Source organism: Anabas testudineus, chromosome 1, assembly GCF_900324465.2.
Source record: "Anabas testudineus chromosome 1, fAnaTes1.2, whole genome shotgun sequence".
NCBI lineage: Eukaryota > Metazoa > Chordata > Actinopteri > Anabantiformes > Anabantidae > Anabas > Anabas testudineus.
Window position 1 is genome coordinate 25,358,884 of NC_046610.1, and position 27,744 is coordinate 25,386,627.

The window sequence follows — 27,744 nt, forward strand, 5'->3', positions numbered from 1 at the left end:
AGCAGAATCAACAACTTCCTGGCTGTGCTGTTCTCTACTGAGAGTACAGCCAATCCAGTGAGTCTTCCTTTTCACACGTTAGCCCTTGAATACTTTATCAACTCGAGGTACAGCTTTATTTGTGGAACTTGATGACCATGGTGAGCTAACGTTTGCTTCATATGCAACCGCACGAATGCAAATGTTAACACCATCATATGTTCGCGGATGACGAAGCATTGATAAACGTGTTTGTCAGTCTTGCAGTACACTCATCCAGAAAGCACAGCTTTTTAATGTTCATTTCATGTTTCATCTTTTTTTAATGTTTGTTCTGGCTTACTAAACATTATTTATGCTGCTAACTATTTTATTTTGATGAAACCTGCTTCGTGGTAATAGGTCGGGCAGGACAGGATGCAAGGTGAGTGGAGACATAAAAATATCACAGCATGAATCTCTCCTTTGTAATTTTGGGTGAGAAAGCAACCAAATTAAATAAGTTGTTGCCCTGTTGGAATATTTCAATAAAGACAAATATAAATGCATAAATATGGGCTAAAACTCAAACTCAAAAGTGTGGTAATGAAGATATCACAGCTATCCCACAGCTATAAGTTTTGTGTGCATTGGTCACTTCAGCACTTATATACTATAATACTTGTATTACAACACTGATGTCACTTTTACTCTACAGCTATGGCACCTGATTTCCCCTCACTGAACATCAATAAAGTAATAAAATCTTATCAAATCAAATCAAAATATTTCCCGTGTCACATTCAATCTCACTCAACATTTACCGCTGCTCATCTGTTTTTTTCAGATCGTAATTACTAGCTGTGAACATTAATCGGTGATCATTTAAAAGCATCGTCCTCCTGTCTTCATCGCTCAACAAAATGTCATTGCACATCTCAGTTGAGTTTTTGAGTTTTAGCCATGAATGAACTTCAGAAATGTTCAGAACCAGAACTAAGTATATTCACATAAATGTATTAGATACAGGACTGATGTGATTACATCAGTCTAATGAACCCCTCAAGAGGATAACTGATACCATGAGGGGGTTAAAACAAAAACACAAAAACTACTGCAGCATAAGTAATTCCATCATTTAATTATGATTAGATACAGAAAAAAGGACAGCAGGCCCACTTTATGAGGGCCTTCATAATCCACACAGTGTGTAAATAAAGACTAATTTCAACAGTTGACTGTAAATAGAATGGGCCATAAAGTGGGGTTTGGCAAAACACAAGCAGAATAATGCTGCATGATTGAGAAAGAACTGAAGAGGGAGAAAGAGAACGGTTGGAGAAGTAGGACGATATTCTCAGGAGCACCTAAGGGTCCCTTACTGAAATGAAGTGTGTGTTCCTGAGGGTTTGCAGGCTTTGCTGAGAGAGACCGGCATATTACCCAGGAAATGTGTAATTCTTTTTTGTCAAGAACCTGCCTTTAGGAAGACTCTGACTTCTCCAGAGACAGAGACTTTTACAGCATATAACTTCAGACTAAAGGAAATAATGACTTATTTGTGAGCATTTCATGTGGGATTGTTCTGGAAAGAGAAAGAGGGACTAGGAACCTACTTTGTTTATGGGCATATGCAGCCTGATGGCATGTAAACGCTGCTCAACAGAGCGTGACAGCGTCCGCCTGCCTGATCACTCCCAGGCATGTACCCGAAGGATCGCTTAGCCCACACAGTGGCTTCGGTTGTGTTTGTTGTTTCTAATGTGTCTTTTCAGTTTTTTTTTTTTGTTTTGTTTTGGGGTTTTTTTTAAAACATTCTCTCCTCTCAGCGGGATGTGCTAAGTAACATGTCTAAAAGCACACAGATTAGACTCGCAATTGGATGTTCACAACCTGATTTGGAAGCTCGCACTGTAATTGCAGCATTACGCGGGATAAGTGTAACAGGAACACAAGGTGCACGGGAGCAGCGCGTTGAAAGAGAGAGGAAGAGACGTGGCAGACAGAAATACAAGCACACATTTAAGAAAATAAAAGCACGAGATGTGATGAACTGACAAATTCAGACTTTGGGGATTCATCAATGGAACCAAAACTTTACTGTGATGTCACGCTGCTCCAACAGAGGAAGAGGAGTCACATGGCTACACCTGGGCAGATCTGCATGTACCTGTCATCTTTAGTAGCTACAATTCTTATGGTTTTCCAGTTCTTCACCAAATAAAAGCAGAAGAAGAGCAGCTACAGTACTATGTTTAAGTCTTTAAAAAAAACTGAAACTATTTGCAGAATACTTCTGTTACAGGAGTTGGTGTAGTTGAAATCAGATTTTTTACCTTAAAATGAACTGATTTCTTTTTCATGTTGTGTAACAGTAAAACCTACTGTATGCTAAATGAAGTTGAAGGTCAAATAGTCTGTAAAGCTCTCAACTCATCTTCAACTTCTTTAGACAAGAGATGAATCTGTAGATACACCTGTGTGATGGTTCAGCTGTTAAAACCTGGGTATGTTTTGTTGTTTGTGTTGATCCAACTCGATATGTGTTCAGAGGAACTGACCTTATTCACCCCACATTACGTAAGAAATTGATTTCAACTTCTTTTTTAAAGATATGTACTGTATACGTGGGATAGCAGCCGTTCCCTCACTCCATCAAAACAAAGCAAATCAGAACAGGGTGAATGGAAAATCAGTGCTCAACGTGATCTCACATGGAGGCTAGTTTCAGGTTCTCGCTGTGTTTTATCGTTTTCTTCATAGTTTGAGCTAATATTTAGCAGCAGGCAGCCTACAGTGTAGTGTTTGCTTTTTTTTCGATCTTGCTTAAAGATACGTGCTGAAGAGAATCCTGCTTAGCTTGATGTGACAATCTATCCAACCAATGTTAAGGTATTTCACAGCAGAGGAGAAAACCTTTACTGCTAGTAAAGCCCAGTGGTCGGAGTCATGGCGATGATAACAGTGATATTTCAGCTTAAACAGAGTCCCATCCAACAGAGTCATGGCCAAAAAAAATTCAACAATGCTTTAATTTTCTCAAGAACAATGTACAGTGTGGCTATAACCATCAAGAAGATGTGACTTTGATGAAAGTCAAATGAACTCTGTGTTGCCATGGTTACGAGAACGCATTCACAACCATAAATAGATTCCCTCAACACCTAGAGAGATAGCGTGAGACGGCACATGTGAGTTCGTTTCTCACGACGCTTCAAAGAACGTCATGTGATCAACTCTTCGTTAATTGGTGACAAAATCTCCCGAAACATAGCCTGTGTGTCTCTGTGAGTATATCTGGTGTCGTCCCTCAGGGCTTTCATTTTATAATTCACCTGTCTGTGCTGGCTTTTGTTGGACATGCTCCTGTAGGATATGTTCTGTGTCTCTGGGAGCTCAAGAATAAATGCCTTCTACTGATAGACAATATGTCAGCCTGAATCCATCTGACTGACAGACCAAAGTACTTAATGCCTGACATTTCATAATGTAAATAATGCTCTCTGGGTACATGCTGTACATCCGTCTGAGCAATATGCCACAGGCCCCATGATGAGACTGCTTTCTGCCTGTAACCTTTCTCTCAGAATCTGAACACTGCTCTGCCAGTACCAAGAACTCAGCAGCCATTTGTTTGATCAGTTGTGTTTCTCTCTCTCTCTCTCTCTCTCTCTCTCTCTCTCTCTCTCTCTCTTTCAATTGTTATAGACAGGGTTTGTCTAACAAATGCTGTTGTGTATAATTGTAAGATAGTGATGTAAGAAAATGAAACATTTGTGTCCTTTTTATAGTTGCTCTTTTAACCTGTGGGACAGGTGAGTGGTTAGAGATGGAATTCATATGTTCAGTAGCAGACCAAGAGCTGAAGCCATCACATACAGTGAACCAATTTGTTGGGGGACTGTGTAATCATCTACACACTACAACAACACAAAATTGAAGATGAAAAGATTTTTAATTCCTAAACTTGTATTCATTTATTGTATTCCTAAATCTGAGGCCAGGGTTCTGTACCAATAAAATGGATAACTGCTCTCTTTGGATTAGTAACTAGTCTTTGCCCCTAGTGAACTAGTTAAAGTGTCTCTGGGTCGTAAAATGGAGCGAGAGGTTGACAGGCAGATTGGTGCAGCATCAGCAGTAATGTGGATATTGTATTGGACCTTTGTGGTGAAGAGGGACCTGAGACAAAACACGAAGGAATTTACCAGTCAGTCAATGGTCATGAGCTCTAGCGAGTGACGAAAAGAATATGTTCGGATTTTAGGCACATTATATTTGTTAGTAGTCTTAACTCCAATGAAGATCAGATCACATTTTATGACAAATTAATGCAGAAAACGGTTGCCATACCTTTTCTTGCCACTCTATATAATTGAAAGCTTTATTTATGGGACATCAGCAGAAAGCATGCATTGCAGCAGCAAATTTTGTGTTGTTGAATCTTAATAAAGTTATTATGATGATTTATTTCACCAGTAGTTTAGAAATATTCCTCAACATATTTACACCAATACATTATTTTTTGCATGCAATGCACAGTTTGAAAGACCCGCTTCTGATCGAGAAGTGCAACTCGATGTGTCATGACTGCAGGAGGACTCACTCTTCAGATCTTTGCCTTCTATCACTACAGCGGTGTCCACCTACACAGCTCAACGCAACAAGCTCACACCAGTTCTCCGAGAGATGTCAAATGTCTTTCTAGAGAATGTAGCGGAATCAGTAATTGGAGCAGGCTGACACGAAGAAAAGAGAGTTGCTGGAATGTGAATAAATCAAGAAAAAGAAAAAAGAAATCACTTAACTGCAAAGTAAATCCTAGAACGAATTATTTATTAAAAAACAAAGCTTAATAAAAAAAAAAAAAGTCCGTTTTGCAGAAGGTTAAATTTTGGGTCATCGCCTAGTGCAAAACTCAGGTCATGATTTGATAATGCACACGGCCAGATCATAATGAAAACTCTGGCTAAAGTAAAGTTTGAACTAAGAACCTCTTAGAGCTGAAGGCAAGTATATGTACAAACAACACACTTCTTCCTTCTTGTGCAGTACTGCTAATAAGTAATTGCAATTTAATATGCCAGCACAAATAAAGGCCACCTCAGCCTGAAGTGTCCTACTGTATGTGTCCATGTCTGCAGTCTGCATCCCTGTCTAATTATAATGGCATTTTGCATCACTTATTAAAATAAGTACAGTCCATTCAGCTGCTGTGTGTGTGTGTGTGTGTGTGTGTATTTTCTTTATTCATAATTCATATGTTTTTCTGTATGAGGCGCTCAGGACTAATGTGGCCAATGCTCCATGAGTCATAATTATAACCTCCAATTCAATTTAATGTGGGATGGTTAAAAGACATGCTTTGTAAATGCCTTCAAGGTTAAATATTAAGAGCAGCAGAGCCCTAATCTGTATCCTTTCTACGCTTCAGCTTTGTGTGCGTGCTGTTGACTCATCTGTTTATTTATACAGCAGCTCAGATCGTAAAGACTGAGGACGTCTGTTCCCACTTATGGCAACAACTCTACATATTTAATGCAGGATCCTCTATTCTCGTGCACCTCAACTAAGTCGCTCGGGAAAAATAGGGGCCATGTTTGGTGGTTACACAAGGAGTATCTCTTCACATCAGCTGCTAAATAGTAATGACTGTTTTGTAGAAATTGCTGGAAGTGGAAGAAGCAGAAAAATGGAAAGAAGGGGAACAGAAAAGGTTCTCATAAGTGTTTCTTGATGTTTTCACGTTCAGTCACGGTGAAATAGGACAGTACTGTAGTTTGTGAAGCCCACAGAAACACCTAGGGCACAGGATGAAGCTTCACAAGTGAAGGGCATTACGGCCAGTGACACAGCGACTGACTGTAAGTAGTTTTGTTATGACGGGTCTAAGTGGTGCGGATGCAGCAAGACATCGACTCGTGTATGTGTCCGCCCAGTCTGAGGACAAACTCAGTGTTTGGGGATTTTTTTTTTTCCAGGGTGGCCCAGTGTGAGAGAAATGAGCCGGTTTTTACAGGTTTTCTTTGCTTCAATTCTTAGTCTGTGCTAATTATATTTTGACTCTGAAAAAAAAGAAGCAGCAGTCGTTTTGGAGATATCAGCCCTCGCAGCAAATGAATACATTTGAACTGTGGCCCAGTGCTTTTTTTTTTTTTTTTTTTTTAAGTTAAGCTTCACAAAGACTTTCTTCTTCTCACCATGTTAATTAAAGACTAAAGCAATCTATAGGCTTTACAGTAGATTATCACTTGGGATATAATACAAAGTGCGTTTGTATAGATTCTGAATCATGCTCAACAAAAGAAAAAGCCTTCTCTCCTTCTACAATCCAATATTTGTTATACCCGCAGAAGGAGAGAAAATGCAGCATGGATGGCAGCTGGTGAGACAAGGGGTAGAAATGTGTTGCACGATGGACGACAACGAGCGGAATGACACATCCAGCAGCAACGCGAGGGGTAAATACGCTACTACAGCACACAATGAGGCTCCCGAGGGACCAAGAGAGCTGCGAAATGAAGGGTGTTTGTTTAAATGTAATTGGGTATTCATAGACTGTAACTGTATGGACTCGCACTGGACTCCACATATGAAAACACATATGACTTTATCATCACCTGGACTAGACTATGAACTTACCATACACCTAATATGTTGAGGATACAAAAAATACCTTAATTCCATTGTGTTTTTTTTTTCTTTATTATTATTCATTAGCAATTTAGTTAAATCAATCATGTTCATGTTAAAAAACAAGAATTCTCTGGTTTTCACAAAACAAGCATTTCGTTTGTTAATTTTCCACCCTCCCTTCTTTTCTAGACGCTCACCCAATTGTTAACCAGTACATGAATACATTGAATGAAATAGTCCACATCTTGCAGTTGCACTCCACAACTTTTTTGTTCTAATATCTGAACTACATTTAATTAATAAAAATAAATGTAACACGGTGAGGTCTGATAAGCAGCCCTGGTGCTCCGTCCTTATCCTGAACTCCAGTGCAGAACCAGTAATGAAGCTGCTTCTTTCCTGTTCCAAAGGCTGAAGCACATGCACATACCTCCCCTCCTTTCCTCCCCCCATCGCTCTCTCTCTCTCTCATGAGAAACTCCTGCACCCCTGATTTTCTCATTCCTGCCATTACATGAAAGGATGCAAAAGGCCTACAAGCCAAAGAAGAGCGGTTACTTTTCGACTCCAAAGTTTGCAGGGGCTTTAGGCCCGTGGCTCAGGAAACCTGGCTTCAGAAGAGGAAGGAGGAGGACTGAAATTGCTTAACCTCTTCCCACAACCCACAGCTCTACTTGAAAATCCTGCCCTCTGGTCAGAGATGCTCCGTGCTCCTTTATCCAGACATCAATTCAGCGGCTCAGACTGAAGAAGCTCCTGAGACAAAACCTTGTTTCTCTCTCACTCTCCCTTCAGCTCTCATCTGACCAAGCATATTTAGCACTATACTCTGTTTTATTATTATTATTGTTGTTATTTGTGAGCACAGCATTACAGCTTAGATCACACAGCAGAATGAAACAGCTGACTTGTGATTTTTTTTATTTTTTATGTTGTGCTATTCTAACCTGATTACACTCAAACCCAAGTGCAGAGTCTTTTGAAAACACGGATGTGAGAAGATAATGTCAGGGTTGTAACCATTTAATCACAGGAGTGGGAGATTGTGCCTTCTTTCTTTTGGACCTCTCTCTCACACACACACACACACACACACACACACACACACACAACACACACACCAGACAGATATGTGGTTCTGTGCCCGTCTGACAACCAACAGTGAGCGCACATTTCTCTCTCTATGTTCCTGTGATGCTCAAAGTGGGCACAGTAAATGTGAACTTACACTGCTGTTCTGGCCGGACCAGTGCACCATAGCCTGGTTGTGGGATGAATCCCCAGTCAGGGCGAACGTCGAACTATTAAGTTTTAGCTCCTCCTGCCTCGGACCGGCGGCTCTCCGCTCTTCTCCGCTCCAGCGCAATTCAGAGCGCGCCACTCTGCGTCCAGCCGCCGAGTTGGAGTCCTCACCGGGGGCTTGACTCTTGGCAGAAGCGCTGGATGCGACTTGGTTGTTACCAATGTTCCTTCTGGTGCGCTTTCTGTACCGGTTGGTCTTCTGCTGACCGCTCATTTTCACATGGGAAACTTTCATCTTTGTGACCTCGCCCCCCACAATTTCATCTTTAGCGCGCAAGTTATCTGTATTCCGTTTCAGCCTCGGCTCCCCGCGCTCCACCCGAGCTGAAGCGCATTCGGCGGACCCAGCTGCGCACCGGAGCCGCCGACTGTCGGCACTTGCAGCCCCGGATCTCCCTGCCCCGTCTCGGTGTCCAAAAACTTCTCGCTTCGACCCTGTTGCCGTTTCACTTGTGTCAAATCTCAGCAGTAATTCCCGGGCGCGCCACTTGTTTCCAGGCTGGCATGACCTGCAAGTTATTTCAGCTTTAACGCCATGAAACCAACAGAGCATCATCAAAAGCGAAAACCAAAGCACACAGAGCCACTTTGGGCAAAATATGACCCCCCTCTCCATTGCCGGAGGCAGAGAAAGATGCTGTGGATGCAAGAAGTCCCTTTTCCTCTCTACTCTCCTCTCTCTGCCTGTTCGGGGTGGAAATTGCTGCTCGGCTGTTGAGGAGGAACTGCTGCGCAAGTTGTGGCGCTGCCCAAATGCAGCGATGGAAGAGAAAAAAAAAAAAAAGTGCGGCTGAGTCTAAGTGGTCCAAGTTGAAGGATTTGATCAAATGAAGCCTCGCACGCACGGAGGGGAGGAGCTGTGGATCCAGACTGAGAGATGGAGGATAATGTTGCCACTGTCTTTCTCCAGATTTGTTATTTTCCACCATATGGTCGGCTATAATTAAAGCAGGCAGCAGCACACTCATTTTGTTCTGCTGCTCTTTTATATTTCTCCTCACAGCCACATTTTATGAGAATCTTTTTTTTTTTTTTTTCCTGGTACTTTTTCCTAATGCAAATTTTATCACCAGTCTCCCTCCAGGGCAAGTAAATCACTTCATTTAGTCAAATGTAACAACTATTTTACCTGTGATGAACCTGTTTAGATTCAATACTTTCAGGTCTCAACAGGGGCTGGCGCGGTAATTGGAACATATTAATATGTTTCCAATTAAGTGCAGTGTCAGGGATGGCAGATTCCATGACTTATTAAACAGGGATAAAGAATTCAACAGCCCACATAGGAGCATGAGATTTTTTTTTTTTACTCATCACATCTCCACCTTCATGCATTTCGCATCTGACTCTGCAGCCCTGTAGCATGATATTATGCCTTTAACATTTATTGTGCACCAGAGGACCTGTGACACATGCACGTCTGGATTACAGCATGAACAATTAAAGCTCTGTAGATGCCATTTATTTATTTATTTATTTATATTATCAGGACATAGCATGAGCATGAGTGAGCCGAGCTGAAAACACCACACGACTGGAAGTTGGTTTCTTTGGTAGGGGGTACTGCAGCTCTCAGTTTCTAACGACCGGAGGTTATGGTGATTGCTGATGAGCACAAAACGTATACTAATGGTTACAGACTACTGCAACAGCTGGCTACTTTCTAGCTCGCAGCAGAGGATGCTGCCATGAGGGAATAAAATTGGCAGATTGTGCCTTGAAACATGATCCATTGTACCACAAGGAAAACATCTATATGCTGCCATAAATTCTGACTAAAGAGTAAAGGGACATATAATTAGTGTTAATCACCAGCAAAAGGTTTTCCATTATTTTCCAGTTCAGACAAATGTTTCCTCTTAACACATGTTGCATTACGGGCCCTGAACAAACAAACACATTGGTTTTAAGACACTCATATGTTGATAATGGTCCCAGCTGGTGTTTACAGCTCAGTGCTGCTCATCTCTTCAAAATGAAATGTATTTGGTTTCCTCTGGTTCGACTGTTATCACCTTTTTATTTATGGGGTCAGTCAAATGGAATTCAAACTACAAATAAAAGTCCATTGACTTCCGGTGTACGGGAGTGATGACAAACCTCTCACACACACTGTCAGGTTGTGCGTTGAGGCGCTCTCCAAGGTCCTGATCATGGGAAGCTGTTCTGTCCGCATCAGTGCGTAGCAGAGGTGCAGGTTTCAAGCTAATGATTAAAAATGACTGACAATTACTGTACGTCCGTATCAAGCAGCATGTAAAGTCTCACGTGAACTTTTAAGGGCGTGTATCTCTCATTCGTCTCTACTGGGTTCATAACTCATGCACTGGAAACTATTTCTTTACAAAGCATCCTGAAGGGAGCCTACAGGAACAAACAGGATGGGAGAAAACTACTGTTGAAAACTGTTAAGAGGAGAGGGTATCTTTCTGTTTTATCATGAAAACAGAAAGAGTGTAGGCGTAGTGGAAGCATTTATGAAAGAGAAGCTAGACCATGAGACGAAAGACCCCCTAAATAAAACAGCTGCAGCGACTTCACACTTCAAACTGCACTTACTGTGCTTCAGAGAACACACATTTCTCCTGTAGTGATGGTAATAAGCAGGTATTAAGCTCCATCTGCCATCTGATCACATACCATAGTGAGAGTGCTCCGATCTATCCACATACCACTTGATTCTATCCGAAGGATGTTTGTTTTGGTTTGGACAGGAACCGAGACGTGTGCAGGTCTCTAATGTACAGTGTTCTCCCGCTAACAGTGTTGTTACAGCCGCACGTTCTACATGCACCTCGACACCGTCTGCATGGCCAGACAGCACTTAGAGGTGAGGAGGGTCTGTTTGTTTTGTTTGTTTTTTTTAAATGTGGATCAAATGATGCGTTTGATTACTCTTCTAAAGTGAAGTCTGATTACACCCCCCCCCCCCCCCCCCCTTTTTTTTTTTTTTTTGGGAGTCATCCTCCCTAGCCATGTCCTACCAGAGACATTAAAGATGAAAAGTGTTGCCTCTCCTCATGGCACACAGCATTAAGCAGACATATTGTATTGGATTAATGGTGCTGCAATGGACAGGGCCCACATGGCTCACAGACACTTATCAACCACTTCTCTGGTGTGTGTGTGTGTGTGTGTGTGTGTGTGTGTGTGTGTGTGTGTGTGTGTGTGTATATCTCTGCAGTAACAGTCTGACACCACATCATCTCCTGTCCCTGCCTGGACTCACCATCCATTCACAGGGAATCGATGTCCTGCCAATAGCAGAAATGGATTTTCGAGGATGTCGCAGGAGCCAATATGCAGGCGCGAGTTGTCTGATTTGTATGTACCCCCCTCGGACTATGAATACACAACGAGGTGGGGAGCTTTAGAAAATGGAGCTAAATGTTCTCGAGCGCAAAGCGGAGAACAGAAAATGTGGCTCAGACTGGGGGCACATCTACAAGGTGGCAAGTGGGGACAGCTGCAGCTTTTATTGAAGGTTTGCCTACAACAATAATAATAAAATGATGATAAAAGACAAATGCAGTTGTTATTGTAACGCTACAAACATGTGCAGAGGTATTCCCTCACAGGAAACACCTCCACTCTCACTGTTATCCCCACCCCCAGGGATTCCACCATATCATGCCAAAATCTCCCTTGTGAGACAGTTGGTGCCGGACATTTGTGCTTTTCTCCCCATACATTCACTATTGGCACTGTAAAAAGCTGCTTCTTCAGATAAACACTAAACATGTCAGAGATACTCTCCAAACTCCCAGTCCTGGTGCTTTTTTTTATCATTCAAAGCCACGGCTTTTCAGTCATTCAATCGAACCATGACACTGACTCATAAAGTTCCTTTTCACAACTTTTACAACATTGCTTCCCCTCCCTCGCTTGGCTCCCAGTAAAACCTTAGCCCAGTAAAAGCCTTTGAGCATTAACACAAACAAGGGTTGAGCTCAGTGGAACAAACAGCAATGTACCTTTGTTCGAGACAAAACGTCCCTGTTTCTAACAAGAGATCCGAAGTCAAAAGAAGCCCAATAAATGTAAAAGCAAAGCTTACGTTGGTGAACAAGTACGGGTTGAAATAAGGACGGAAGTCAAGGAAAAAAAGAGGAGATTAAGTAAATGGCTCTTTTATATTCCCCGTGGTCGTTTCAAAAGGAAAGTTACTCTAAATAAATACGTTTCCCAGTCACATATAGTTCACTGGTCTTCATTCACAGCAGAAAGCAGACGTGGACTCATGAAAAGGAGTTCAACATCTTAGCTCATCTTTCAGTTTTCAACACTTTTTTTTTTTTTTGTCTCAGCTTACCATTAATTGCAATAACCATCCACCCATAATAATATGAGTTTCTGAGTTAGAGACTGCAGTCTAAATCAAAGCCAATACTTCACCAGGCAAAAAAAAAAAAAAAATAGACTGGTGGTTAGTTAGGATTCCATTTCCAATTCGCCAATTGAATTTCAAGCCGTGTCCTCAAATTGGCTGAGCCGCACAGTGGCACTGCTCCTTATTGTCGCGGCGTCTGAAAAAGCAGTAATTGGATAATCCTTTTTTTTTTTGAGAAGGCGATGAAGCCCCCGAACTTATGGCAGAGGGGGACGTCCCAAACACACAGTGATGGTGCTATGTAACACTGTTGTCTCAAACAACATGTACAATAACCTTGATACAGTCAGTCTACCCATGCAGTGTGTGTGTGCGTGTGTGTGTGTGTGTGTGTGTGTGTGTGTGTGTGTGTGTGTGCGTGTGTGTGTGTGTGTGAACACCCTGTGAGAAACACCACTACACAGAGATTTCAAGCACACTTCTTCACTATGGAGATTTCTTGTTAGCAAAGAGTGGCTCTTATTCATTCCCCTCACACTGGACTTTATCTTAGAGCAGTTTATGCCCCACTGCCCAGTTTCCAAAGGCACTTTCGGAGCCAAGTCTCAATCCTTACTGGACTCTCTTTAATTTACTTAAGACACATATAAAAGCTACAAATTCATGTTTTCTTGTAATAAACCTAACGGTCTGACAAAGCAGCTATTGTGGCTTGCTGAAACTGTAATTGTCAGTGAACAATGAGGGGGAGAAGGAGGGATTTCTCAGTCCACTGAAGGAGGCATTTCACTAACACACTGACTTCATTCATACAGTTTAGGAAATGTGCATATTTTACACACAAAGCCAGCTCTCAGCAGCTGCATTCAGATTCTTCTGAGATGTGTTCTGCCTTCCTAGAAATTACCCCCCCCACCCCGCTACGGTTTTCAGCATCTTACCAGGTTTAAACGATTTGTCCTCAAAGTGCTGGTGATTGGCTACATTATCAGTTGTGCTTCTAATATTTAGAGCCCAAACTGACTCCACCTGCTGTTTATTCACATCAGTGTTATTCAGCACATACAAGCCATTAGCTTCTATTCATCAAGCTGGATTTTCTCTGTTTGTCACAAAGAATACAGGCAGAGCAGTGTGAGCACTGTCGCAGGAGTCTCCTGGTGAAAGAGAACAGGATCTGTCTTAATCCTTTTAAAACGCAGAATGAGTCTCTGTTTTAAAAGCTTTCCTACTGAGGCTGAAATATTAATATTAGCTGCCCAGGACAGTTAGCTGCTGGTGTCCTCGCTGTGATGCAACAATAATTATTAATGAATCTCATTTTCAGGCCGTTGTGCTGGATGTTTCTTGATGTGCCTGCAACTTTACGGAGAGAAGGTGAAGCAAATCAGGAGTCAGTGGAGTAGAAATGAATCATCTGCTGCAGTTCTCTTGCTGCCATTGGAGCTAGTGTTACTGCTTTGTTTACCTGAGCAGTTGTGCTCTAGATAACTTATTCATGAACACGTGGACAAAACCTCGTCCATCCACACGACAACGCGCTTTTATATAAATAGACTCATCCCTTTTTTACTCATCGATGCTCCCGGCAAGGGCATCGTTTGAAGCAGCCAGTGTCACTTCCTTGTCGCACGGACACATTGTTGAGTAATCATGAGGTCCTTGACTATCAAAAGCGACATCTAAGCACTGTTGGTTCTCCTGGGTGGCCGGGGGGAGGGCAGGGCCATCCTACACAGAATCTTGAATCTAACTAAATAATCATGATACAACACTTGCATGAAATCATCTGAGCTCCAAAAAAATCTGTTTTAAACAAAACCATTAATCAAAAATGTACGAAATGATTTTGATATGGGAAAGCATGGTTGCTGAGTGGTTAGCTGTGTCGCCTCGTAGCAAGAAGTACCCTGATTCAAATCTACAGGTGTGAGAAGTTTAAATGTTCTCCCTGTGTCTGCACTGGTTCTCTTCACCGTACACCGGCTTCCTCCCACTGTCCAAAGACATGTTAGGGTTAATTGGTGTCTCTAAATTGTCCATAGGTGGGATTGTCTGTCTGTGTCTGTGAGTTGGGTATGTGATGGACTGGCAGCCTGCCTCTTGCCCAGTGACAGCTGGGATAGGCTCCAGCACACCTGTGACCCTTAAGAGGACACGTGGTGGATTTCAGTATGCGTTAAGTAAAATGTGTCACTCTTAGGGAGAAGTTTTTCCCGCCTGCAGAGCATTTGTGTGCTTACCAGCTCATTGTTTTCCTTTTCCAGTAATAGCTTAATTGGGTTCACTCTCTGTGCTCTCAAGAACCCAGTTTTTACCTGCAGCATACACATTTGCATATGTAGTCCATGGACTATTAAACTGAGAGTTTACAGCTTCAGTTTAAAACAAACTAAGTCTTCAACTTCTGATTTGTTGGACACTTGGGGGCAGTGTTTACAATTTAAGGAGGCAACACTATTATCTTAAAAGTTGTTCAGTACAACGGCAATCTGCATCCATCCATCCATCCATCCATTCCAGCAGCTTATCCTGTTAAGGGTGGCAAGGGTGCTAGAGCCAATCCTAGCTGTCATTGGACGAGAAGCGGGGTACAACCTGGACAGGTCATCAATCTCTACAGGCTGACTGACACACAGACACAGTCGAACATTCACACGCACATTACTTGTTTTTTCATAGTTTGGATTTCTCACTGAAGGTCACTTTTCCTTTCTAATGGTTAATGTATGCAGCACTGTGCTGCAGTATCTAATGGTTGGTTTATATACTGCAGTTGCCAGAGAACTGATCCCTTCATTCCTGGAAGGATGAAATTGCACACCACCCGCTAACATGCACCTCCATGCAAATAAGTATATTTGTAATTGACCTCACATCTGAGCTGAGCCACCAGCCTAAGAGGATAATTATGAGAGGAGCCGTGCTAATGATGTCTTTAAGTTTCAGGGCCCCTCGCCACCCAGTCAACTTTGACCCGAGGAATAGTTTGCAATGGTATGATTGTGAAAAGTTCAATTAAGATGTAATTTGAAGCAGAGGCCGCAGAATAATTGCAAGACGGTGGGTGGTCTTTTAGTTCAGTTTGAGCATGCCTAATAAGAAGTCTGTCTCACTTCTCACCACCTATTAGAATCTGTTCCCTGATGTGAGATGCTGCTGAATAATATTGCTGCATTTGTGATCTATGCCTAGTGTCCTCAGACTTCAGAGATAAATAATGAAGAATTGTTTTTCTGCTTGAATTTAACTGGCGAACATGGTCTCAAAATGGTCGGTCAGAACACTTTTAGAAGATGCATAGAAACCGTGTACATATTATACACATCATTAAAAAGACATGTACTGTGCTCGGATGCTTCCAGCGGAACAGCTTCATAGTATCTTCCCCGCCCTCGTCAAACATCACAGAAAACCTCAACATCTTTCAGCTTTGCAGCATTTAATGTGTTAGCCATGATTACAGGAAGTATGCTGGGCTGGATATTAGGACACATCTGTTCTTTCAAAAGGCAAGTGCTCCTGGGGATTTCTCTACCAGTGCTCTCCTTCATGAACTCACTTGGAAAGTGGTGGTAAAAGGAAGGAAGAAAGAAAGAAAGAAAGAAAGAAAGAAAGAAAGAAAGAAAGAAAGAAAGAAAGAAGGTTTATTTGATGACCCAATGGAGGCAAAGTGCGTGCTGTTGTCCTATGAAATACAATCAGCTGTTTACGCTGAAATGGCGCTAGCAGTTACTGCCCTGAAACCACCTGGAGACAAATCACTCCAAAACTGGTGACAATTACCCTGCACCTTAGATTCCTTCACCTGAGTCAAATAAATAACATGCTTGTTTGTGAAAGAGTTTCACAGTGAACTATGGCCACGACGGCTGTGCATATAACATACTGAGTAATTGAGTCAACTATGCATATTTATGACTAAATAGACACCTTGTCAGCCCCCGGATTTATTGGGGAGAGTTGTGGTTTTGGCGGAGGCTCTGCACTGCAGTCTATGACTTTATAAAAGGGCTTTAGCGAGCAAAACAGTCAATCTGTCACTCCCATTAGAAAGAGATATATCAGCAGGTTTGTGGCATGGTCAACAGATCATGTTTCTGTGGACTCCATTAACAAAATGCAAGAGTAAGAACTGAACAGGGGTAGAAGTGCATCAGTGAGAGCGTGCCTGTTCAAATGCAGAAATGAAAACAAATTCATATGATTTTATGCACATGATTTGTACAGCCTTCAAAGTATGGCCGGAACCAAGCACCAAGCTAATTGTGATTTGTAGTCATTTGACTAAAGTTCGTTTTTGGTAACAAAAACTACGTAAGTATGTTTAAGTGTAGTTGTTTTTAGTAACATTTCCGCCTAAAATTACAGTAGGCTATTTTTGGCACTACAGCATACAATGGTAGTGCAACAAGCCGAACATCTAAACCAATATGAGAACCTTAAAACACAAACCTGATTAGTTAGACATGCTGCAGGTTTTTGTACACTGATAAGAAAGGGAACACCCTTTAAGTATAGCATCAAGTCCACCATCTCCAGGATGGCACATCAATATGTGCCGTTGCCAGAATGTTTGCTGTGGCTTCAAGCACAGTCTTTAGAGCATAGAGAAGATTCCAGGAGACAGGCAGTTACTCCAGGAGAGCCAGACAGTTCCTTTGTACAAGGAAGAACAGCACGAGCACTTCCTGAGTGGAAAATGACTTTTCCTTTTCATAGATTACATCAGATTCACCCTGAGCACATGTGACAGAGGTAAAATGGTCTGGAGAAGCTGTGGAGAACGTTACGCTGCCTGTAACATTGTTCAGCCCTGCCTGCTTTGGTGGTGGGTCTGTGATGGTCTGGGGAGGAGCATATCAATGGAGGGACGCACTGACAACAGCACCCAGAGTGCAATTGGGAATTATGATGAAATGTTTGGACCCTCTGCCAGTGCAGTGGCTCCTGGGTTCCTCCTGGTGCTTGTGGCCCCATGTGGCAAGAATATGCAGGCAGTTACTGGAAGAATTAATGCAATTGACTGGCCCCCACACTTGCCTGACCTAAATCTATCAGGAAACCTCTGGGGCATTATGTTTCAGTCCATCCAACAGTGCCAGGTTTTACATCAGACTGTCTGGGAGCTCAACTCTGGGAGGAGATACTCCAGGACCATATGTCATCTCATTAGCAATTAGTAAGGGCCTTACAAACTACTGACCATTTTGGGTTGCTGGAAAAACATTTAATCAAAATGGACTAACCAGCTACATAATTTTTTTACTTTGATTTTCAGGGTGTCTTTGAATTTCACCCTCTGTAGGTGTGTATAATTTTCAACAGCCAGGTCAGGAGGCATTATGTTTTCGGGTTATCCATCCGCCCATTCACCCATGCGGCCACTCTGTTCTTGTTAACACATATCTAGGAAATGTATGGATGGAATTCCTTTTTTTTTATTCCTTGATTCTAGTTTTTATTTTCAAATCATGCTTTTATTTTAGTCTTCAATCTCTCAGCTTAATCAAGGAAATTTGGTTGTCAAGAAATAGTTTTGGTCACAGTATTTGTTTATAATATAAATGTTGATGACAGAGGAGTTTGTGGGATGGAAAAAAAAAGTTGAAATAGACTCAAAGGTTCAACTGAACTGTGGGAAACTATAGAGCAATAATATAATCCAGGTACTGTATTGATGAGCTTATATTTCATCAGATATAATTCCAAGGAACAACAAAGACACACATAACTGTAGATTGAATCAATAATGTGATAGTGATGAATGTATCTACGATCAAGGGCAAAAAGACAGAAACACAGAACACCTCGTCTTTTGGAACACTTGGGAAAATAACCTTGGATAAAAATTAATGGTTATATCGCAATATATAGCAAGAAACAACAGGAAAGCTTTCTCTGACTGTTTTTTCATTTTCATACAAAAGAAGATTGCCAGCTCCTCTTTCATATTGATATTCTCCACATAATCACATGTGGCTGTGGATATTTTGTGAATCTGAATATTACATACAGGCAACAGAGCCTAATTTACACATATTGCTCTTTCATTTTAGCTTCCTAGTAATGTACTGTTCTGAATTAATCTGGGGTGAAAAATGATTATGAAATGATGACTCTATAAGACATCCCGCACAGGCAAAGACACACCTCATATTCAATAGGAAATGCAATCATAAAAAAATGTGTGGGGTGTATCAAATGCAATATTTCAAGTATCTCTTGGTTCTAAAAGTCAAATAAATGACAGAGTGCAACTGTGATTTGCCTCTAAACTAGTGGAAATAGCCACCGTCTCAGCAGGTTTTCTTTGCTGGTGAATTGATAAAGAGGAGTTCATTGCATCAAAGTAATTAAAGCGATAGCTATGGCTATGAGGCTATTAAACAGCCTGGTTATGACACCGACGCAGCCAGAAGCACATGACAGGAGTGATGTGACCACGCAGTGTTTAGCAAACATGCCGCATAGGGATGCAGGGGACTGTCTATACCCTGGAGGCATCGTTAAATGTGATGCCATTTACAACTCCTGGCTCGGTGACCGGATCAGAGTGAGAAGTGCAGTGTCTGCTAAGTTTTCACTCTAAACCTTGCAATGACACAGCGATGTGAAAAACACAGCAGAGTGAGAAGTGGTGAAAGGTCATGATCTAATTAGGCAACTTGTAATTGTTGTTAAAACTAAACATGCATTTTACAAATTACACCAGTGACATGCTGTCCAAAAGGTTTTGCTTATAGGTTTAATATGTTTGGAGGAGACTTTAAAGACTTTTTGGCTCTTTTTTTTTTTTTTTTTTTTACTCTGGAGGGCTTTGCTGACAGTGTGCTCTTTTTTTTTTGTAAGCAGTGCTGTGCTTCACACTCGATTCTGCACAGTTACACACTTTTACACCTGCCTGCCAAGTGCCAAGTATCTTCAACTACTGGCCACTGGGCAGTTTCACTGGAGCAATAAGTTTGCTGAAAGACGCTGTTTTCATTCATTTTCCAGCTGGATTTTAACCCATTTCTCTCCATTTAAATATGTCTAGGAATAAAACCCATGAAAATACCAGCTATATGAGGTATGAGGAATGTCATGTAACACCAGCAGCAGAAGGACTTACACACAGGCAGTTTTAAAGTGTTTTGAATGCTCTTCATTCCTGAAAAAAGGTACAACATGTAAAATGTAAAAGCTTTCATTGCAGTCACCCCTCCTGACTGCAAACTAGTTTGTGAACCTAGCTGTAGCCCCGTTCCTTGTTCTATTGGTGCTGATGACAGAGTTAAACAACACTGGTTAGTAATATGTGCCTTTGTCCACAATATCAGATTAGTGTTGTTGTTAACAGTCAACCTGGGGCCAGGCCTTCCCACAGAGATATTAATGTTAGGGTTCTGGCATCACACAGGAGGAAACCGAGAAACCAGGCACACTCCACCACTGGCTGTAGCAACATTATTATTCAGAAGGAAGGATCTGCTACCACCTCATTTTTAGAAATTTTCTTTTTACCCTAATCAAGATTAATTTTCTGCTGTACAATATCATCTGGCATTCTGCCATTACTTTTAGTGAGAGCTCTATTATGTCATTGATTAACAACAATTCTAACTTTAAGTATCAAGCGCTGTAGGAGCTGCTCGTTCATTTAACAAATCGTGTTAGTAGTTTGATGCCACACAACAGATGTAAGTAAATGATCGACTGCTGGACGTGCTAGAAGAACTGAAACTCTTTGTGTTCAAATTAAGCATCAGTTCATTTGTTCACTTTCCCAACCAATTGTGTGACAATGAACCTAGCATATTCATATTCTATAGCAGGACATTTACCCACTGCACAACTTTATAGCTGTGACAGTCAGGATTTATCAACATTTAAAAAAATTAAATGTGATGGCAGTTGATTTTAATGGTACCATATCTGCCAATCATATCCTAACAAACCCCAGCCTAACACTAGCTGAGTAACTGAATATTAAATTTGTAATAAATAACATTTGTTTTTAATGTTGGCTATTTAAGGTTGCAGATTAATGCTTCAAATCCACGTTTTCAGGGGTTTCAAATAAACAATATTACATTTATAGAATTGTCTAGCATCCCAGTCTGGTTAAATGCAGTGAATTGAATCATACTTTTGAGCAATGTTATGCTCTAGGGCTGGGTTTTTGGTCACGTGTAGACTTCTGATTTGTGGTTTCAAGCGTGCTTTGATACTCTGGCAAACGCTTTCATAAATGTAGCACATAGTGTATAGTAGTGACTAAATGAAGCTTTCCCTCTTTGATGTTGCTTTAGGAACAGCAAGAAAACAAGTCTTTTTGAGATGGGTTTTGATTTTAATAGCAGATGTTTTCAGGTCCAGCAGGCTGTATAAAGATGATACAAGTTGTAATAACTTTGACCCGTGATGCTCAAGCTCAGTACAAACACATTTTCCTTTAATCAGCCCTTAAAGTTGGAATGCCTCACTGGTTTCGACATCTGTTCATACACATTATGCCCATTACGTAAGCTGCTGTAAAATCATTCATTATTCGCTCAATTAACATGCAACACAACAGCATCCGGACTGACACATCAGCAGAAATAACAGTCTTTATTCTCCCCTAGACAGAGCCATATTTATTTAATACATGGTGTTTTTTATGAGGGGTTTGACTGGAGCAGACCCTGGTGACTTGTGATTTCATGACTGCAGTTAATCAAATAAAATCACTGCAGGTCTCCCATGTGGTTCGAGAGCTTAGTTCAATATGCTGTCCTTCACTGGGGTTTTTGTACAGCTTGCAAGGACAAATGGTGTAACTTCAAACTGCTGTTTGTTGTGCTTTGACTCAATCATTCAACCTTTTGCATTTCATTTCTAAGGCTGAACATGTGCACAAATACTGTACATGAGATTAAAATGGAAAATGCCCCAAGTAGAGTATGTTCCCTTCCTCTTCTGCTGGTAGAGTCGCCCTCATCTCAATTTAAACATTGCCTCAAGGAACAATAAAGAAAAATTGGAAACAGAGGAATATGTAATGCGAACACTATAAACGAGCGACAAAGAAAAATGTTTCACCGACATTCTTTTTATCTGGTTCGCTATCTCCCTCCCCGTGTCTGGACCACCATCATTATGACACTGTACAACACATCATTTTTAACGCAGCCACTTTAAATTATTCACCGCCTTTGCAATTTTCATGAGCTAGGTGATTACATAGTGAAATGGTACTGGGGGCAAAACAGGAAAGTATTTCTCCACAGCATTTGCACGGGCAGCTGAGGACTTCCCAACATGCTCTAATTCAGTTCAAGGCATCTAGAAATGTCTTCTCTTGCATGTTGTAATGAGGGTCATGGCCTCTGGCCGGGCACTAGGACTGTGGGAGGGATACATGAATATTGAAGATTTGCAGTTCAGTTTGTACTTGTGGAACCTCCCTTTGATGTTTGATGTTATTCAGAACTTCTGGGTCTCTATGATCAGCAGCACAACACACAACTTCTCCAGTCAAGAGCACTCTTGAATGTAGAGCTCATTCATGGTCAAGGGTAATGGTAGTAGCAAAATGGTTTAGTGTTTCTGATACATTAGAATGACCAGAAGTTCACAAATTATCAAGTCAGTCCTAAAACAACAGATGCCCATATGAAGACTGACCTTTTCTTTTTCTTTTTCTCCAAATTTGAATTTTGAACCTAAATTGTAAGTCAGCAACAATGTTTTTAAAAGTTTTTGTGTATATTTGAACTTCAAATTAGTGGCAGTAAATGGATACCTTCCAGAGCTGCAGCCCGCTTGGTAAAAACGCCCCTCCTTTTGTTAGTTTCCTCCTAACTTCAGAAGAAACACTCTTGATTTGATAAAATATTTAAACTGTTCAAGCTTCATTTTAGCTTTAGACACATATTGAAATATATTTTTCCACAGAAAAAGAACTACTGTTTGAATAATGACCTTTAGGAAGCGACCTCTTTGTGGCCACTATGAACACGAGGAATAAGTTGAGGAATGAAAACAGAGTTAGATAGAAACAGATTCAAGCCTGTCGTTGTGAAAGCACAACAAGACCACGTTATCCATCCACAAGGCAGGCAACACCTAACCACTCCCCCTACTGCCACCTTCTTGTGGACTCCTCAAAGAAACAAGTTGGCTTGCCATAACTAAACCTTCGGCGATACGACTATTTCATTTTATCTGGACAACTGGTTCTACAAGATTTATGTTAGTTGAACATGTTAATGTTCAGCAGTCAGTTGAACACAAAGAAAATTAAAATTAAGTAATAGTAATAGTTTAGCTTGTATTCATTGTAAAGTGAGTCCGCAGGTTGGAAAAATGTGTGTTTGGATGAAACTTCGGTTAGACTTTAAATGAATTAAGTAGCGTCAGTCATGCTCTGTTGGGCTTGGAAAGTCCTTAAATCTGGAGGCTGGAGCTATCTGTCTTTGTCCACAGCGTCAATGAGAGAAAGATAGATGCATTCAATAAATGTGGTCTTGAGAAATCTGCAGGAAATGATTAAGAGTGATAAATGGGGACACAGGAGTTTTGCAGGGCTGAGTTTCATGTGACATCCATTATATCATCAATGCTTTCCAAAGCACACGGTGGCAACAAGCTTAAGAAATCTGTTTAAACTCTTGCCACATTCCTGCGTGCATCTTTGAAGCTTGAAGAAAGCGTCTGTCTTTGAGGCCATTATCGTTAAAAAACCTGCACCGACAATAATAAGAGCTCTATGATGAATGTTTCATTGAGTGGAGAAAAAAGTCTCTTAGCTAATTAGGCAACAATTTGTCACATTCTTGAAAGCACGAGAAGCAAAATGTTTTTACCTAGACCCTAACAATTAACAAGTGAACTAGTTATCACAGATGAATAATGCAAAATGCATGGAACACTTGACAGTGTGAATGTCAGACTGTCTTTAATTTCTTTGTGCATGATAAGGTAGAAAGAAATAGGAGCAAATTTCAAAAGCAGCTATGCATGAAGTCAAACAGTGAGATGCCGTATTCCCTTGCATTGTTCAAATGTGGCCTGTGTTACTTAGGATGGATGACTATAGGGGCTGCGATTGCCACATAGTCGCTGTGTTCTCTTACAAAAGATCAGACTAACTGTGAGGAGACGTAGAGGGACCGAACTGAGCTGTCAAACCTCCAGAGAAAGCCTAGTACCTGTAGCAGAGAACACACATCAAAGCCAGCGCTCCACTTACGAGGATACAAGTTGGCTTTAAATGCACCTTCCTGCTAAAGCATCCTTTTTATTATCAGTGGTATTTAAATACTTCTTATTGTCACTCTCGTATCAGATGTTGTTTCTTACTCAGCGATTGTAGCTCGTCACATGAAAGGTATCTGTGTATTTTGTCTTCTTGGGTTTTTGAAACATTTCCATAGGCTTCAGAAAACATACGTCTCCCTTTAGGTGAAAGGCCGTGCTTTCTAGGGGACATATTCATTCTGCAACCAGATAGCAGGGCTTGATTGATTCAAAGTCTATTCTTAGTTGGCATTTAGCTTAGCGCTAAATGATTTTCAGCTCAAACTGTCTACATCAGCTTCTTTCCTCCTCTGTTTTCCCCTCTTTGCATTTCATCTTGTTCTTCCCTACTGGCTTTATTCTCCTCCATCTTTTCTTTCTTCACTGCCGTCTCTCACCTCATCCCCTCTGTCTCGCTTCCTAATTATATCTCTTTCTCCTTTCCTTCTCTACCATCTCCTTCGTCAATCACTCCTAATTCCTTGGTGTAAAAAGCCATGGCTCGCATTCTGACTGGCTTAGATCAGCTGCCTCTCCAATTGCTCAGGCATGGACTGATCTTGTTACGGAGCTGAACAAACTACTTCTTAGCCAGCCTGTCATGACACAACTCTCTCACGCTATCCCTGTAGAAGTTTGGTGCAAGACAAAACAAAGCACAGGGAGCACACGGGACAAAAGGTACTATTCTTTATGGACAAATATTTTATCAAGGTGTTTTATATTGAAGATGGTCACAGGTTTTTGGCACATCCATTAAGTTTTTATTTTCAGCCTATTTGGGAAATGAGCTGTGCTGTTACAATAAATGTTATGGGAGATGAGACAGTAGCTTCACTGAGCGGTAACTAAAGAAATTAGTGAAAGTAAACTGTATGAAAGTGTATCAGTGTTTGTTAACTGACACGTTCCATTAATCATTTCCTGCAGGAATTTGCAATTTCCCAATTGAAATGATTAATGAAAGTTCAACCATTCCTCTAAATTCTGCATGACCTTGCAATTTTGTAACAATGTCCCCCTGTAAAATATGGCTATATACTGTAGGTACAGTCAAAAAGACAAATACCACATACATATTACTGCTCGACAATATCCAGCAGCTGAAATAAACAGTACACTGTCTCCTAGTGTTTAGTCACAGCAACATTAGTTAGGAGCAGGTTGGGGTGGATGGATGGTCAGCAAAACACAGGACTTTTCTACTGGAGACAGGAGTTTGAGTTAAGTGTGAAACAGTGTGTTGCTGTTGTAACCTGTCATGTAATGCATGTCAGTTGATGTCAGATGTAACTAAGGAAGTATTAATATTTTCTGCAAATATTTAACACTTTTACTAACAGTATCTAAACCAAACTCATGTGTCTTTGTACCTATAACGAACCAAAGTGCTTTATTTGCACAGTTGTTTTCCAGTATTTACGACTGTTTAAGGTGAAAACAGCTGTTACAGCAGTCACCATGTTGGTGTGTGGTGCCACAACCGGTGCGATTTTCACGTTTCTTTTTAAATGTAAAATCTGCACTCAAAGCCAAAGCTCAGACTCAGAACTTTTACAAGAGATGAGACGTCTGCAAAAGGTTCTGCTAAAGACCGTGCAAGACCTGTTATGGAGGCATTACGGTGCAGTATTAGTTCAAAACTATTACCTGCATTTTCTGCATTGAGCACACTGGCAGCCTGAAAGTTCATGCACATGTCACATAACTGCATTGTCCCCCGTTTGATGAATACAAATTTAAACCACTGGACAAATCAAACTTTGAAACTAATGATAATATCAAGTGAAATCAAGTGATCACCAAACTTCCTACCTTCACCCTAGCCAGTGATGAAGTGACCACCAACATTTCCATTCCATAAGCAAGTCCTTTACAACCTCTCTAGGAATTCAGGGCACATATATGCAGTGATGCATATAATATGGGACTCGCTGCAAGGGGTCATGCAGATGATAACAGCTTGGCTAATGCACAGCACAAAATGGCTGAACCACGCTATCCCAGGCCAGGCCTGCTTAATTGTATCTTCATATCTTGCTGATGATTAGCTGGAGGTTGTGCGTTACTTCCAGACAAAAGCACAGTTCTGAAGTAACAGCTTTGTTGCTGTACATGCACATAGCTGAAGGTGATTTCACTCAGCTGTTGCAGTATTCTAAGGTTAAATAATGAATTATAGTGTCACCATACACATTAAAGTACGTTAAAGTACTGAAGATATGTATTGCCACAAAACCACAGTAAAATGCTCCATTTAGAGTTTTTACAGTAGCTACTGGATACTAGCTGGGTTTCAATTCAGCTGCCTATGTGGTTCACTGAGGGACTGGCAAGCAGGAATCTTAGCATAACGTTGGCCAGGGAAAGATCCACTGATTGGATCCTTCATTGCCTGGAAAATGAAGACTGCATTTCACATGTGAAGAAGCCTTTGAAATGGGACTGCCTTGTCAGGACGCTGTGACACAGTCGGGCTACAAACGCAGCCTTCGAAGGATGCAGACCAGGAATAGAGAAACAGCCACAGACTGCTGAGTAATTTTGCCTGTGATTGAGGTTTTCAACTGCATTTCCTGTGGCATGGGAATTGTTACTGAGTAGACTGTTGAGTGACTGGTCATGGCCACACTGACAAACATGGCTTGCTAAGAGGTGGGGCTTGCACAAAAGGTTTACCAGGGTAGCAAACAGAACGGGCTGGACTCTTGCCCCGTCTACTAATGTTTCTCTGGATAGGAGAAGCAGGCAGAGATATGTGGACAGGCATACAATTAGGGACAGATGATTCATATAGACAGACTTTAGATAGATATAGATAGACTCATATCATGTATGTTTACATATGCAACAACATGCATTTTAAATATTTGATTAAGGATTTCAATCAACACATCACTTAAATAAACAATCCAATAGACATTCAGTCAACTGATCTCAAGATTGTAAGTTATAAAATCACTAATTTTAAAGTCAACTTATTATTATAAAGTTTCATAAATATGAATTACTAAGATGCTTTCTTGCTCCACTCAAATAAAGACATTTAACAGGATATTCCCACGTTATTTTTAATTACATAACATTAATTAACTTCTGTTTCCACAGCATGACAACTTGTAACTATTTGTTATGTAAGTACTGAGTAGGCAGAAACCATACAGCAGAGGTCAACAGTCAGATTTAAACCAGAAGCTGCAGTTATTGTTACTTTATTAATCTCTTTGGGGAAATTGGTTGTGGACAGGCTGCCCCCCCCCCAAGGGTTCGGTGTTCAAGACACTGAACACTCCAGGGACACTTCGACATGTGGCTAGGAATCAGAGGGGGGCAGGGAAGCGAACCTGGCGTTCATAGACAACTGCCGACTGCCCTAACAAGTCAGCCACTGTCGCCTCATGTCTTATGTGGCATGCACTGTAACCATTTGACTACAAGGACACTCCACACCTAGTAACTTTTACACATGACAACAAAAATGCATTGCAATCCTTCCCTGCCAATATCACATAAGTACAGAATAAGTGGTGAGTAGAGGCAATAGAGGACAACATGAGGTACTACACAGTATAAAGGCAGGGTAAGGCCTTCATCTTCAACCTCTAGTTTCTTGTGTGGGACTGACTGAAAGGTCATTTTCTTGTTAGATTGAAGAGCTGGGTACTACTATCACTCAGATGGTAACATGTTCCAAACAGAACATGCTGGACTGGATGCTGATATTTAGCTCAGATGCAGAGTCATTACTGGGTCAAGGTCAAACTCTAAGGAGAAAAGAAACACCAAAATACACTCCCTGATACAAACATATACAGCATTGGTTGAGGAGAAAAAAAAAACCTAGAGCTTATACTGTACATACTGTTTAACTATCTCATATACTTTACTGTTTGCAGAATTAAATTTCATTGAAAACAATTGGCGAGAGCAGGAGCTGGACTAAGAACTGTCTGTAAGGTCGGTGTTACTGTATTGTAAAGATGCATCAGTGAGACTATAAATCATTTATGAATCACATCTCAGTGCAGTAAAGCCCCATGCTTTTTACCAGGAAATTTAATACATGTGCTTAAGGGGACCAGGAGCTTCATGATAATTACAATAACACTCATACTTCCTACTGCGTCCATTTGTAATTTATGCAGCCTGTCAGTGCTGTTCACTTTTATATAGGTCATTCTGAGTGGTTGATTTATGAAAGCTCCAAGCGAAACTTCTTATCTGTCCAGTTTTATACCTCCATTAGGCCCTCT

The 27,744-nt window shown here is 41.1% G+C and overlaps 1 protein-coding gene across 6 annotated transcripts in view; it reads right to left on the bottom strand.

Annotated features, from left to right (window-relative positions):
• Positions 1–8,602, bottom strand: part of LOC113162548 (VPS10 domain-containing receptor SorCS1) — a 135,844-nt gene extending 127,242 nt beyond the window's left edge. For all 6 annotated transcript variants that reach the window (XR_003298826.1, XR_003298827.1, XM_026360732.1 and 3 more), the window contains exon 1: positions 7,823–8,602. Coding sequence is in view for 4 of the 6 variants with exons in the window: in XM_026360732.1 (XP_026216517.1) it covers positions 7,823–8,512 (690 nt within the window). In the remaining 2 variants the exon portion in view is untranslated. The remainder of the gene's footprint in view (positions 1–7,822) is intronic.
• Between the last annotated feature and the right edge of the window lie 19,142 nt (positions 8,603–27,744).